Source organism: Apodemus sylvaticus, chromosome 4 (genome assembly GCF_947179515.1).
Source record: "Apodemus sylvaticus chromosome 4, mApoSyl1.1, whole genome shotgun sequence".
Classification (NCBI taxonomy): Eukaryota; Metazoa; Chordata; class Mammalia; order Rodentia; family Muridae; genus Apodemus; species Apodemus sylvaticus.
The window spans coordinates 27,396,859-27,411,081 of record NC_067475.1 but is presented as its reverse complement, the minus strand read 5'-3'; the positions used below and the strand labels follow the sequence as shown (position 1 = coordinate 27,411,081).

The window sequence follows — 14,223 nt, the reverse complement described above, 5'->3', positions numbered from 1 at the left end:
TGCTCAAGTTAGTAAAAGCAAATATTTAGAATGTAGCTAGGGATTATGCTGGTTAGTAAAAATATGTTTATAGATTATCCCCCAAGATCTGTGACATCACTAGGCCTGAGTAGTTGCTTAAGTTTGCAGTACCAGATGTTATTTCCCTCTTGTTGAGTGGGTCTTAACTCTAACTACAGAACTGTTAGTTACCACCAGGGTGTGCATGCCACCCTTGCCCCCCTCGGGTTAGTGTGCTGTACTGGCCAAGGGAGGAAGATGGGCTCCTGTACCTGCCTCAGGTTCTCCAGGCAGGACATGAGCAGTACAGCAGCTCAGAAGCCACAGATGCCTTTCCTCTTCCCACTGTATTTCTCAAGATCTTTATAAGCAAACCTTTTCCTTATGACTAAATCTTTTTTTAAAGGACTTAGTTGTAATATGATGGTTACATTTCAATAAACATCTTATAATTCTAATACTAAAGCATCTAGAAACTGAAGAGGAACTTAACCTTGCTCATCGTTGCCTGAAAGACCAAGAGAAGAAAATTGACACTCTAATAATGAGCCTCTCCCAGAAGGAAGCTGAGCTGTCAAGTATGCGGGGACAACTGGAGTCGACCACTGCTGAACTAGAGAGAAAGGTAAAGGTAAATGAAGACGAGAAGCCATGGAAGGGAACTGGAGGAGGGCACTGCTCACTTGACTGTGGTTACACACTGAATTATGTTGGAACCTAGTTTGTATTTTCCTGAGGGGAGGGGGGAGGAAGGGTGAGGGAGGGGGAGAGAGAGTGTGAGAATGAGAATGGAGCTGTATTTGTTGTGCTGAAAACGTATTTATCCTTGGTTGAAGGTCCAAGAACTCTGTGAGAAGCAGGAACAACTTAATCTAAGAGAAACTCGTGAGGCTCAGGGGAGGAAGGATGAACTAGAGCAAGTCAGGGCTCTTCTCCTTGCCAAGGACACAGCCCTGCAGAGTGTGGAGAGTGACAGGCTCCACTTGAGTAAACAACTTGAGGAAAGTCAAGAGGAAATACAACTTCTAATTAAGGAAAGAGAAGAGCTGAGAAGAACACAAGAGGCCCTTCATGTGGAAAGTGAGCGGCAGAAAGAGAGCATCAAGGAAATGGGCGCTAAGGTGAGTCTGTGGCTGCTGATGTGGGGAGCAGCGTGGAGCGTGGAGCTGAGGTGGCTGGGGCGCCACCTCTTTTAGGTGTGAGAGCACCTCACACACACACACACACACTAAAACGATCAAAATGAATTAAGCTTTCTGAGCTGGAGAGATGGCTCAGTAATCCTCTTAAAGGATGCTGGTTTGATTTTCACAGCCTATGTGGCAGCTCACAGCTGTCTTACCTCTGGTTCCAGAAGACTTCCATGGGCACCTTTATCCATGTGGTACATAGACTAGCATGTAGGCTAAAATCCCTTAACCATAAAATAATCCCCAAACCATAAAATAATACAAAATTAAGTCTAAAAAAATCAAAAATCAAGGTTTCTTTTAAAAGAGTCTGAACCCTAACATGATTTCTGTCTTCAGGTTGAAGAACTTAAGGCAAGTGAGCTTCAACTTCTTAAGTTAAAAGCAGATGCAAGTGAAACCCAGAAGCAGCTCAAGGAGCAGGGCTTAACTCTGAGTAAAATAGAGATGGAGAATTTAAATCTGGCTCACAAGATTCATGAGAACCTTGAAGAAATGAAATCTGTCATAAAAGAAAGAGATGATCTAAAGAGAATTGAGGAGACACTCAGAACAGAGAGAGACCAGCTCAAGAACAGCCTAAGGGAAGCTGTGGTTAAGGTGAGTGTGTTTCCTGTGTAGACACCACTCTGGAAGATGCGGGATCCATAGGTGCACTCTCTTGCTCTGTGTGTGTGTGTGTGTGTGTGTGTGTGTGTGTGTGTGTGTGTGTGTGTGTGTGTCTGTCTGTCTGTCTGTCTGCCTGCCTACCTGCCTGCCTGCCTGCCTGCCTCTGGTACCTGCAATGGCTAGAATAGGGAGTTGGATCTCTTGTAACAGCTAGTGTTCCCTACTGCTGAGCCAGCATCTTTCCATCCAGCTCCTCAGTGTCTCTTTGTGCATTCCATAATTCCACACATTTGGTTTAGCAGTATCAGTTCCAAGAGTTGACCTCACCAGTGTATTCTCTGGGCAAGAATAGAGACTTGTTGAGAGTAGAGTGAGTTGTGATTATCAAAATCTAGAAGCAAGCCTAACATCCTACTGCAAGGCAATGGGCTTCATCCATATGTTGGAATTCTTTTTTTTTTTTTTTAATTAATCATTTTATTTGTTTACATTTCAAATGTTATCCCCCCCCCCTCGGTCTTCCTTCCATAACTGTTTAATTTACAGTTTATTTTTTTCTTTTTTAAGTTTATATTCAATCTTAAACTAATAGTAAAGTTATAATAAATATGGTAGTTATAAGTATATCTTCCCTTTGACCTCACAAATGTTATAAATTCATCAAGTACACACAAGGTGTACATGTATCAAAGTTGTATTACTTTTATAACAGCAAAAGCTTGCTAATAAGGTCATGAGTAATAAATCATTATATTTCCACATAGTAGACTTCCAGGCAACTACTAAAATTAGTATAGGTCATTACCTACAGGCATTGTAAATTGGCTAAAACTTTTTTTTATTATATTCAACACTATATTTATACCAATCATAAAAAGATGGACATGCTATTAAATGAGCATAGATAAAATCTTTTTTGTTTGTTTGTTTTGTTTCTAGTAGAGCTTAAGGTCTTGTCTCTTACTGTCATACAAACCAAAATAAGAACAATTTTTGGACATTGTAGTTCATTGTAATAGGGTTGTACTTCAATGTTCCTCACATCACCAAAGGATTTTACCTCCGTAGTAGTTAAAGCCAAGAGCTGATATTTATGCTGTGCAAAGGAATGAATTGTAAGCATGCTTATTTGGGTACAGATTTCCTGCTATGGTCAAAGCTATTTGACGTGAGTGATTGTCATCATTCTCAGCCCACAGGGAACAGGTTACATCCATTTAAGAAATGGTATATGTTTTTAAGATGGTCTATCCATGAAGTCATTCATCAACTGTTTCAATGAACAATGGTTCTTCTTAGAGGGTGACACATTAGATGAGGGTAAGATTCTGGTTCATTGGCTGTGATGACTTTGAAAAGCATTCATCTCAGAAAAAGAGTAACTTATAAGGTCCTCTTCTTCAAATTTGATACAATAATTATAAAATCCAAGCAAAAAATTCAGTCTCTGTTGTTCTCTTATAAGCCACTGCCTAAGTTAATTGTCTATGTTTCTTTTGGCTTTATAAATAATATTGAAATATGTAAGCTGTTCTGAAAACCATAGTATAGTGTAAAAACATCAAATAAACAATCCTACTAATAGAGAGGCTGAGATAGGAGAAGCATGATTTCAAGACCATTATGTGGTACATAGCATGACACAGTCCCGTCCAAACAAACAAAGTGTATATGGATTGTACAATATTGGATGTATTTCTCCAATTACCAAATTAGACCACTGGGTGACAGCCAACAAATTTCTAATTCTTTGTATTTTTGAATTTCAACTGATTAGGATATGTTGGTAATATTAATTTTCATATTAAGAGATATTAAGGAAAAGTGTTATTTCCTGTTATTTTTGTTGTTAGAGGTAGAATTCTGTTTGTGGGTTTGTTGTTTGGTTGAAAGATTACTTTCTTGCTTTAGTTTCTCTCCTTGTGTTGGCATTTTCCATCTATTATCTTTTGTAGGGCTGGATTTGTGGACAGATATTGTGTAAATTTGGTTTTGTCATGGAATATCTTGGTTCCTCCATCTATGATGATTGAGAGTTGCTGGGTATAGTAGTCTTGGCTGGCATTTGTGTTCTCTTAGGGTCTGTATGAGGTCTGCCCAGGATCTTCTAGATTTCATCGTCTCTGGTGAGAAGTCTGGTTTAATTCTGATAGGTCTGCCTTTATATGTTACTTGACTTTTTCCCTTACTGCTTTTAATATTCTTTGTTCAGTGCATTTGGTGTTTAATTATTATGTGCTGGGAGGAATTTCTTTTCTGGTTCAGTCTATTTGGAATTCTGTAGGCTTCTTGTATGTTCATGGGCATCTCTCTGTTTAGGTTCAGGAAGTTTTCTTCTATGATTTTGTTGAAGATATTTACTGTCCCTTAGGCTGGGAATGTTCACTCTCTTCTATACCTATTATCCTTAGGTTTGGTCTTCTCATTGTGTCCTGGATTTCCTGGATGTTTTGGGTTAGGAGCTTTTGCATTTCCTTTGACTGTTGTGTCAATGTTTTCTATGGTATCTTCTGCACCTGAGATGCTCTTTTCTCCTATCCCTTGTATTCTGTTAGTGATGCGTGCATCTATGACTCAGAATCTCTTTCATAGGTTTCCTAACTCCAGGGTTGTCTCACTTTGTGATTTCTTTGTTTCTAGTTCCATTTTTAGATCCTGGATGGTTTTGTTCTTTTCCTTCGCCTGTTTGATTGTGTTTTCCTATAATTCTTTAAGGGGTTTTTGTGTTTCCGCTTTAAGGACTTCTACCTGTTTACCTGGGTTGTCCTGTATTTCTTTAAGGGCGTTATTTATGTCCTTCTTAAAGTCCTCTATCAGCATCATGAGAAGTGATTTTGAAATCAGAGTCTTGCTTTTCCAGTGTAATGGTGTATCCAGGATTTGCTATGGTGGAAGAACTGGGTTCTGATGATGCCAAGTAACCTTGGCTTCTGTTGCTTATGTTCTTACACTTGACTCCCGCCATCTGGTTATCTCTAGTGCTACCTGTCCTCACTGTCTCTGACTGGAGCCTGTCCTTCCTGTGATCCTGGTTGTGTCAGAACTCCTCAGAGTCAAGCTGTCTCTGGGACCCTGAGACCCTGGTATGGCCAAACTCCTGGGACCCTGTGTTTCTGGGCATGTTAAATCACCTGGGAATGAAGCTTCCTCTGGGTGCTGTGAGCCTGGCTATGAAGTTTGTGCCCAAGGTCAACTCAGGGCACCGGCTCATCCCACTGGTCTGACAGAGTTCCTGCATGCCTAGGTCCCACTGGTCCCAGTCACTCCCCGTGTTGGGTCCTCCTCACCTCTGATCCTGTGATCCTGGGCGGGTTAGAACGATGGGAGTGGAGCTTCCTCTGGGTGTTGTAGGACTGGCTGCCGAGTTTCCACCCAAGGTCTGATCAGGGCATCGGCCCAGGCTGGAGGAAATAGTGCCCCAGGGGTCTGGCGGAGTTCCTGTGTGCCTGGGTCCTGCTGATCCCTGTCACTTCTGCTGTTGGGACAGTTCTTGGGTCCTCCTCACCTCTAATCCTATTATCCTGAGCGGGTTAGAATGCAGCTTCCTGTGGGAGTTGTATCCATATGTTGGAATTCTAAGCCTAGCATTATTTATGTGGTACTAACCTTAAAAGGTAGTGACAGAGAAAAACACAAGTCCTGGAATTCAGTGGGTACAGCACTGAGTGGAAGGTAGGATCAGAGCGTGGACTCTGGGTCCTCTAGCCCTCTTGTACCAAGACATGCTGTAGAGCTCGTTTCTAACTGAGTGTAGGTTTTTGTTTGAATGTGTTAAAGTCAAGAATACAAAACACTGTAAAAGCTGAAACACTGATTGTGAGTGTTTGTATATACCTGGTGTGTGTATGTATGTAAGTATGTATATACATATATATATACAAGTATACACTACCTTTTCTTGAAGTAATTCTTTGCTCTGATCTATTTTACAATTATGTCAGTCAAGATCCAACAACTTCAGAAAGAAAAGCTTCATTTTCTTAAAGAGGAAAATGTCCGTAAAGTTTGTTTTAAAAGTAGAGGAAATTAAGCATTTGAAGCAGTTTGAGGCCCAGAATTTGCATAAGCAAAGTTTGGTGAAAATAATTTACATTTGATTAAGAAAGTTCACAAAAACCTTGAAGCAATAAGAAAACAGTAGCTAAACAGGATAAAAGATAAAGGGTCTCTCAAAGTGGAAAAAGGATGCAGAGAAACCATAAGAAATTTAGTAAGAGTGAGTTCAGATGGTCCTCTGCTTAGTGGCTGTAAAACTCTGGGGTTTTTAGGGTAATTACCAGTTTGTGTTATCTGGATTGGGAGTTGTTGGTCTCCCCTATCGACTACTCCCCCCCCCTTTTTTTTCTGGAAACTTCCGTTGATAGTAAAACGTTTTGGGAAATTTTCTGTAATTAAAACACAAAAAGAAAACATAAAAGCTACAATGTGTCTCAGAAAACTATTCATTCTTAAGAAAAGATTTATTAGATATACTGTTTTCCTCTTAAGTTTCTGAAACAAACAAAAAGAAACTAACATTGTTTTAAGTAAAACAGGGTATTTCAAAGACTAAATTTGCCAAAAATTAAATCCCTTCATTTCCTCTATTAATAGACTTTTAGAAATGAACAGGCTTTCATTACTGAAATTAGAAAGAAAGGGGCAAAGTAAATATTAAAAGAAGGGTTTTCTTGTCTTTATTTCACAATGATCTTTAAAAGTTCAATTCAGTCCTCTACTAAGAAGCAGAAAATTTAGACAAATAGGTATATAAAGTAAATTTATAGCTATTTTTATTTTCATGTTTGAAGGGTGAAGTAGAAAGCCTGTGTGCAGTGTTGACAGAAACATTAGATGCTTGGGAGTCTCGTGCATGTGGGGACTGTCCAAACTTACACACAGACTTAACTTGTTTGTATCCAGCAGATATTCTAGGTGCTGCAGCTAGAATAAACAAGCTAAACAATGGCCACAAATGGGAGGAAGAGCCATTCTGAGCTTTTGTCATGCAGAAAAAAAATATGAATGAACTTTGAATTTTCTAGCCCAAGGTCCTGGGAAGAATATTCAATGCTTGGGTTTTCTAGTAGGTTTAGTGGGTGACAGTAATTGTAGTGTAGATGTTTGTGAGAATATGAACCAGGACCATCAGTCAGCGAGCTTCCTCTGGAAACCATGTGCTTCTCCTGTGTGTGCGATCAGGGAGCTTGTCATTCACTGTGTGACGTGACAAGATCACGCCCTTGTATTACTGTTACTGCTGTGATCTAATGCTGTTAATGGATCATGATGAAATATTTAATTTCTTTGCTGCAGCATGATGTAAAGTATAAGCGGGTTTGATTAGGCTTGCTATGTGCATGTGGCTATTGCTATGTATTTCTCTGAACCAGGCCCATCAGAAGCATGAAGAGACAATGAAATATGGAAAGGGGTTGCTATGTGGTGGAGAACAACACTGTCCAGGAAGACTTCGAGAAAAGTGCCTCAGGATAGAAGTAAGCACCCTGTAGCAGCTCACTGGCTCGGTTGCTACTGTTCCTAAGGCATCCTGTGTGGCCCAGGGGGGAATTAAAGGGAATAGTGAACATAGTGAACAGATGGTAGCAAATGTCTCCCGAAATACTAGAATATTTATATAGCCTAGCACAGGCACGAATCCCTGTACATTATACATGTTATGTACAGTGACACACTGGCAGTTTGTGGGTTTTTTAAGGCCTGTGTGGGAAAGCGATCCTGAGCAAATCTCTACAAACACTGAAGGGCTTAGCTCACTCAGGGAAGACTGCTGTACATAGGACAAACTGTGAGAAAAGAGGTCCTGAGGCAGAACTTCAAGAGAGAAAGCTACAAAGAAGCAAAGTCAGAGATAGTAAAGGAGTAGGCTGAGAGCCATGAAAGAATTCAGGGCCTATTCCGAGTGGGAGGAAGTCCCTGGAAAGCGTAACCTTGTGGGATACGATCTGACCCACATTTAGAAAGATGTAAGGATTGAAAGTTGGGTCTGAGCTGAGTGCCCATTTGAGAGATGAATTTTAATCCACAGACAGAGGTGGCAGAGCAGCCACGGTCTGAGTAGGATCACAGTCAGAGGAGTGTGTGGGATGGCTGCACCACGGGCAGGGGCAGGGGCAGCTGAGTTGGCACAGAGCCTGCACCACACTCAGGCAGGGGGTATGGTCCATAGTGAGTTTATTTAAAGGATAAAAAAAGTATTGGTTTTCTTTATTGCATTTGCCTCTTGTTAATTTTTACACTATTATGCATTATTTCTACAGTCTAAAAATCACTGTTTCCTTTATCCTTTTAAATCAAAGGTCTTAATTTCTTTTTTCTAATGTTACAATTCTGGCATTCATTACAATGAATTCTAATTTCCTTTAGAAACTCCTGAAAAGATACTCAGAAATGGCTAGTGATTATGAGTGCTTTAATAGATTCTCTGTTGACTTGGAGAGAGAAACTAAAACCCAAAAAGAGTTGTCAATTACTATAAAAACAAAGCTCTCGCTTTCGTGCACACAAACCAAAGAGATTGAAACGCTTCTTACTACAAACCAGAGATGTTCCATGGAATTCCACAGAGTCCTGAAGAGACTTAAGGTACCAACTTTTTTAATATTAGCCTCATATTGCTATAATTATAATTTCAGTTATATATTTCTATGTACTTTTAAGGCCTTTAGGAGTTAACATTCTAATTATATTTGCCACCAAATTAAAGATTATATGGGTCTGAAGATAGGATTTATTCAACAAAACCTGAGCTCTGCCCATGGGCCTGCACACCAGGTGAGAGTGCTCAGAGCCCTGTGAACCACATCCCACAGATCTCACAGTCTGCTGAGGCAGGCTTGTGAAGGTAAGAAGTCCAGAAGTCCATAGAGGTATGGACAGCTTGTTATGTGACAGGCTTTTCCTGTCATAACAAGAGATACATGACACGTGTCTATCCACCCCTCATAGGGATTCCATGACAGACCAAAATAGCAACTGCTCTGAAGTCCACCTCAGTAGGCCAATGTGTTTCCTGGGGTGACAGTGAACCAGTGAGTTTTGGAGGGGTCATGGTTTAGGAGAGGATCCTTGGGACTGACTCAAAACAGCTGCACTAGCCAAAAGCTCATTCCAAGGGAGATGATTCAGGAAGCTGCATCCCTGCAGCACGGAGGAACTCAGTCATCTCAGATCTCCTCTCAGCAGCCTGGCTGGCCAGTCTCCTCCCCCAGCAGTCACTCCCTGCTTCTGGAACCCTGCAAGTGTTCTTTGGGAGCCTTGTAATTTTCTAGGGCATATAAAGTGAGACTGTGGAAGCCATTCCGAGCAGTAAAGCTGGAAGTTCACTGTGGACACAATAGGGAGCCATGGATTTTCATTTAAGTAGTTGCAGAAACCAAGTTGGGTTACCATCTTAATAAGTGCTACTGTAGAATCAACACAAACGAGTTTGAGGGGTTGTGTACATTGGCAGGGAAAAAGCAATAAAGTGTTCCAATGAGATACTGTTTGATTGTCCTGCCAAGGACTGTTCTCTAGGGTGGAATGGACACACAGACTGAAAGAGATCCCGGCAGCTGAGAAGGCAGTGGGGGGAAGAAAGAACTATGGGTGAAGTCCAGAGACATGCTTGGCCAGGTTTGTGGTGGCCTTGTTAGAGTGACAAGGCAGGTAATGGGCAGAGGAGGCAAGTTTAGATTGAGGTGCATTGAAGCTGGAGTTCTCACATTGTACCACTCAAGGGCGAGCATGCAGATGTCAGACAGTGTTGCATATGTAGGGTCGTTCAGAAAGCATCGAGAGGAGTAAGAGGAGCATTAGGGTAAGAGGGAACACGGACATGTCCAGGAGAGGCAGACAGCCTCCAGCCTAGAGAAGCCACAGGCAGAAGACCAAGCACCAGGGCTGCTGTTGGAGACCCCTTGCAGTCAGGTGGGGGGCCTGGAAATGATCCAGTCAGTGGCGCTTACCACGCCAGTGTTCAGACCTGAGTCTGTATCCCTGGCACTCATGCTCGAAGCCAGTTCTGCAGGGTACACCAGTGATCCCAGAACTGCAGAGAAGGGGGTGGGGAAAGTAGGAGCCTCCTAACCAGATGAACTGATGAGCTCAGAGCACAGTGAGAAATCCTGCCTCAAAAAATAGGTGGAAAATGTCTGAGGAAGAGGCCCATATAAGCCTTGCTCATAACACAGACACAAACAGGCACACAAAAGATGGTGTGGCCTGGAGCAGCACACCTCAGCTGGAATATAGATCACGAGAGCCAGCACTTTGGTGATGAAAATGGACTGGCTGCTTTAGAGAAAAGGTCAAATCACAAAGTTAAGGGTTGGTTCTATAACTTGGAAAATTGTTCCCAAGGTTCTGATAATCCTCTAATAGATTCTGACAGATACCCAAAATTTATGAGGACTAGGGAACATTATAAGAAATTATCATTACCTTCAAGTCAGACATCTAAATATGCTTGACAAGGAAATCCTGAAGCATGTGATATTTGGGGGCCCATCAGACAAGAATGTTAGAATATTTTGAAAATCTAAAATGGGGCTGGTGAGGTGGCTCAGCAACTAAGAGTACTTATTGTCCATAATAAGGCTGCAAAGATGGCTCAGTGGTTGACATTCCTCGCTGCTCTGCAGGGGACTTGCAAATATACATGTAAGCAAAACACCCTCATACATAATTAAAAATCTGAGCTAATAGGAAAAGGAACCTATAGAAAGGGCCGTGTTTCATTTGAAAACCACCAAATTCGAGCTGTGTCTATCCAGTAGGAAGTCACCTCCAGAAGCAGCGATCTGGAAGGGTTGCTTTCCCAAGGTGCTTCCTCCTTTACCATTTGTCACAGCATAAGAAAACAAGACCTCTCCATCTCAGATGCTGAAGTGTCTCACTATAATGTCTCAATTTTGATTTCTCTTTTTCTTCAAGTATGTGTTAAGCAACATTACAAGGGTAAAGGAAGAACAACATGAGTTCATCAATAAATTCGAAATGGCTTTTATTGAGGAAGTAGAAAAGCAGAATGAACTGCAAATTAAAATCCAGAGCCTTTCACAGACTTACCATATTCCACCCAGAGATTTACAGATCAAACTGAGCCAGGAGATGGACCTCCATATTGAGGTATGCTTGATTTTTTTTTTAATGCATTTAATAAGGTTTTAAGCCTTTCATAAGTAGATAACCTTTGTATGTGTTTAAAGTCATTTTCATTTGTCAGAAATCATTAGTAACTTGCAGAGTGACAGGTGACCAAGAGACAGCTTGGACACTGTCAGACAATGTAGATGTAGAAGACAGATTTAACATGGCCTGTGTGAACTTACACAACTTTAGGTTTCCCGGTGCCTTCTTACACCCACAACCGGAAGTCATACTTCTTTCCCTGCATCGGCTCCACAAGGACTTTGTTGTTCTCCCATCAAGTACAGCAGGCATGCAGGACCCACGTGTGTCAGGTCACACACACACACACAGACACACACAGACAAGCTCCCTCTGTCATGTAGAATACATTACCAACATTCTCTTAGGCAAGTCATTGGAATCAAGTTTTAAATTAGAATTCATTTTCTTTAATATCTTAAGAAGTAGAATCCAGTAGATATTTCTCCTTTACAATATTTGTATAGTTTATATGTATTTTGGGTAAAGTTTTTCCTAATGCTAATATAATTTGGTGCCTATCTTTCACACAGGAAATTCTCAAAGATTTTTCAGAAAATGACTTCCTCACTATAAAAACTGAAGTCCAACAAGTACTAAGCAATAGAAAAGAAATAACTGAGCGTTTGGAAGAATGGCTAAATTCTCTTGTTGATATAGAAAATCTTAAAAGTAGCATCCAGAAAGAAAACAAAAGCACTGGCCTCGTGAATAACTTCTACCACAGCAAAATCACTGTGAGTACCGCTATACACCACTCCTGAGTACCTAAATGTATGTAGGTGCACTCTGAAAAGTTTCGGTTGTCCAAACTCTATTCTTTTATTGTATCATGCTTCATCAAGATAATGAAACCAGTTTGTACTTGGAGGTTTTGCATCTTCTCGTTGTGGTCTTCCTCTTCTCTCACTGCCTGTGAGGACTGAGCAGTGGCCTCAGAGCCGAGGCTTGAGTCTCTTGCAGGACTCTGGGCAGCAGCTGTAATACCAGCATAAACAGTGCTGGCTTCCGGGAACCTGAGTGAACTGTTCTCGGTAGCTTCCCTGTCACCGCTGCAATCCTAGACAAATGTGCCTACTGTTACCTTCTTTTTAGCATGTGTGTGTCAGTATTTTTTTTTTTTTTTTTTGGTTAGGTTTGTGGAAAAAGTAGCCCAGTAGTACAGAAAATTCTCACGTAATCCATCCCTGCAGATAATCTTTCTTATTACCAAGATCCTGCATCAAAAAATACCATACCTGAGAGTCGGTGAATGTCTAGCTTATACTTGGTGTTGAAGACCCTCTCAGCTTCCTGCCTGTCACACCAGTGTCAGTGAGCCTTCAGCGTAAAAGAGAACACTGATTTTGACTGTTTTTATCCACACAGGAATAGAAATTATAGACTAATTAGCAAAAATCAGTAAATTGGGGCAAGAGAAATCGCTCGGCTTATAAGAGCACAACATAACTCTTCCAGAGAGCCTGGGTTCCGGTTCCCAGCACCCACATGGTGGCCCACGGCTTCTGAAACTCCAGCCCAGGAGCTTTTACAGCTTTTTCTGGTCTCCAAAGGGACTGTGTTGCACAAACAGAGATGCAGGCAAAATACCGAAACACATGAGAAGGGTTTAAAATTAGTAAATTATTTTCCCTGTGAGCTGAGGTTTGGAATGAAGCTGTTGGGTTTGCTGTGTGTGCTTGCCTCTTGGTGACATCAGCCGACACAGTGCTTTGTTCCTTGTCTGTGTGACTGTAAATGTGCTGAAGTGAGATGATCTGCAAGTCGGCATGGACCTTCTCGAGCCCCTATTCTTTTATTCATGCCATTCTTAACATCCAGCGTGTTGGAAGAAAAATGTGCATTCATTGTCTTGAGCACTGTTGTAAGATGTTCTAAGTAGTGAATTTCAGCATGCACACTCTCCTAGAATTCTAGTTTTCGTAATGTAATTTTAAAACATCAATTATTTTAAAGCTGTAGTGGTCTCTCACTGTTTATAGGCCATGGTAAATGAGTCAACAGAGTTTGAGGAAAAAAGTGCTACCAGATGCAAAGAATTGGAACATTACCTGAAGTCACTGAAAGAAACAACTGAACAACTCTCTGAAGTCTACCAGACACTGAGTGCCTCCCAGTCTGTTGTGTGTTTCCATCCTGCTGCGCATCCTTCCACACAGGACAGGAAGAATCCTCAGGTGGCATCGGGAGCTAAACAACTGACCTTAAAGGTATGGGACTTCCTAGTGTTGAGACCAAATGCCCAGCACCAAAACATGAGCGCGCTGTTGTCCATGTGTGTGGTGAGTCAGGTCTGTCCATGTGCTGGCATGCTGCCTGGGTCAGCCCTGACCTAACAGTTCATAATTTGATCGGTCCTTCATGAGGCTTATAGTTGTGGGATTTCTTAAGATTAACAAACCTCAGGACATAACAGGGTATGTGGTCAGCATGACCCTGCTCTGAGTCCATTATTTCCTGTGTCAGTGACTGGCGGGCACATTGCAGCAACAGTATGAAACAGCTGGCAGGCGTGGAACTAAACTACAGCTTTGTGGTAGGGTAGGCCTCAACGGAAACAGGGTTTTCCTGTGGAGCCTTGGTTGTTCTGGAACTTTCTCTATAGACCAGGCTGGCCTTGAACTCAGAGATCTGCCTCCCAAAGGCACACGTCACCGTACCCAGCTAAGTGTTAATTTTATTATACCAGAAAAAAAGAATTTCAAAGTAAAATTAACAACACATTTTGTTAAGTCAGTTTGGACTGCCTTGGGCATCAGGGATATGGTATTGCTTGCCATTCTGAAGAGGTGTGTAAACTATTTCAAAATTTACTCCCAAGGATATTAATTTTATCCTCCGAATACAATATCTAATAAAGTATTTTTAACTAAAAATGACATAATATATTTTGGACAAAAATCTTGGTAAATTTGTTCTTGTAATATTACAAATTGTTCAAATCAGATAGAAGTGAACTTGCTTAAAGTCTGAATACCAGACCTTCATAGCCATCCTATGCAAACACTTTTTCAGAGATTATAATGACTACAAAAAGTAAAGTAACATGCTTGAACCCTAGAAAAGTGAGGACCATGTGAAAAGAGTGAATTATATTAGAAAAGAGGTGTAAAATACTGTCCGAGGTGGAGCTAAAGCTGAAGCTGTAAAGACTTCTCAGTCTTTGTCCAGTCAGGTGTTCTCTAAGAGCAGAAAATCTTACTTGGTGAGCCGCCTCCCAACCCCATCCATAATTAATTTCTAAGTCTAATATGATTCAGATCAAAAGCAC

The 14,223-nt window shown here is 41.2% G+C and overlaps 1 protein-coding gene across 13 annotated transcripts in view; it reads left to right on the top strand.

Annotated features, from left to right (window-relative positions):
- Window positions 1-14,223, top strand: part of Cenpe (centromere protein E) — a 62,658-nt gene that overhangs the window by 38,609 nt on the left and 9,826 nt on the right. For 6 of the 13 annotated variants that reach the window (XM_052179196.1, XM_052179204.1, XM_052179194.1 and 3 more), the window contains 8 exons: window positions 467-631; window positions 837-1,121; window positions 1,530-1,790; window positions 7,172-7,276; window positions 8,166-8,384; window positions 10,716-10,910; window positions 11,486-11,689; window positions 12,935-13,162. In XM_052179196.1, coding sequence (XP_052035156.1) covers window positions 467-631; window positions 837-1,121; window positions 1,530-1,790; window positions 7,172-7,276; window positions 8,166-8,384; window positions 10,716-10,910; window positions 11,486-11,689; window positions 12,935-13,162 — 1,662 coding nt within the window. The remainder of the gene's footprint in view (window positions 1-466; window positions 632-836; window positions 1,122-1,529; window positions 1,791-7,171; window positions 7,277-8,165; window positions 8,385-10,715; window positions 10,911-11,485; window positions 11,690-12,934; window positions 13,163-14,223) is intronic. The other 7 variants (XM_052179206.1, XM_052179202.1, XM_052179205.1 and 4 more) reach the window with 4 other exon arrangements.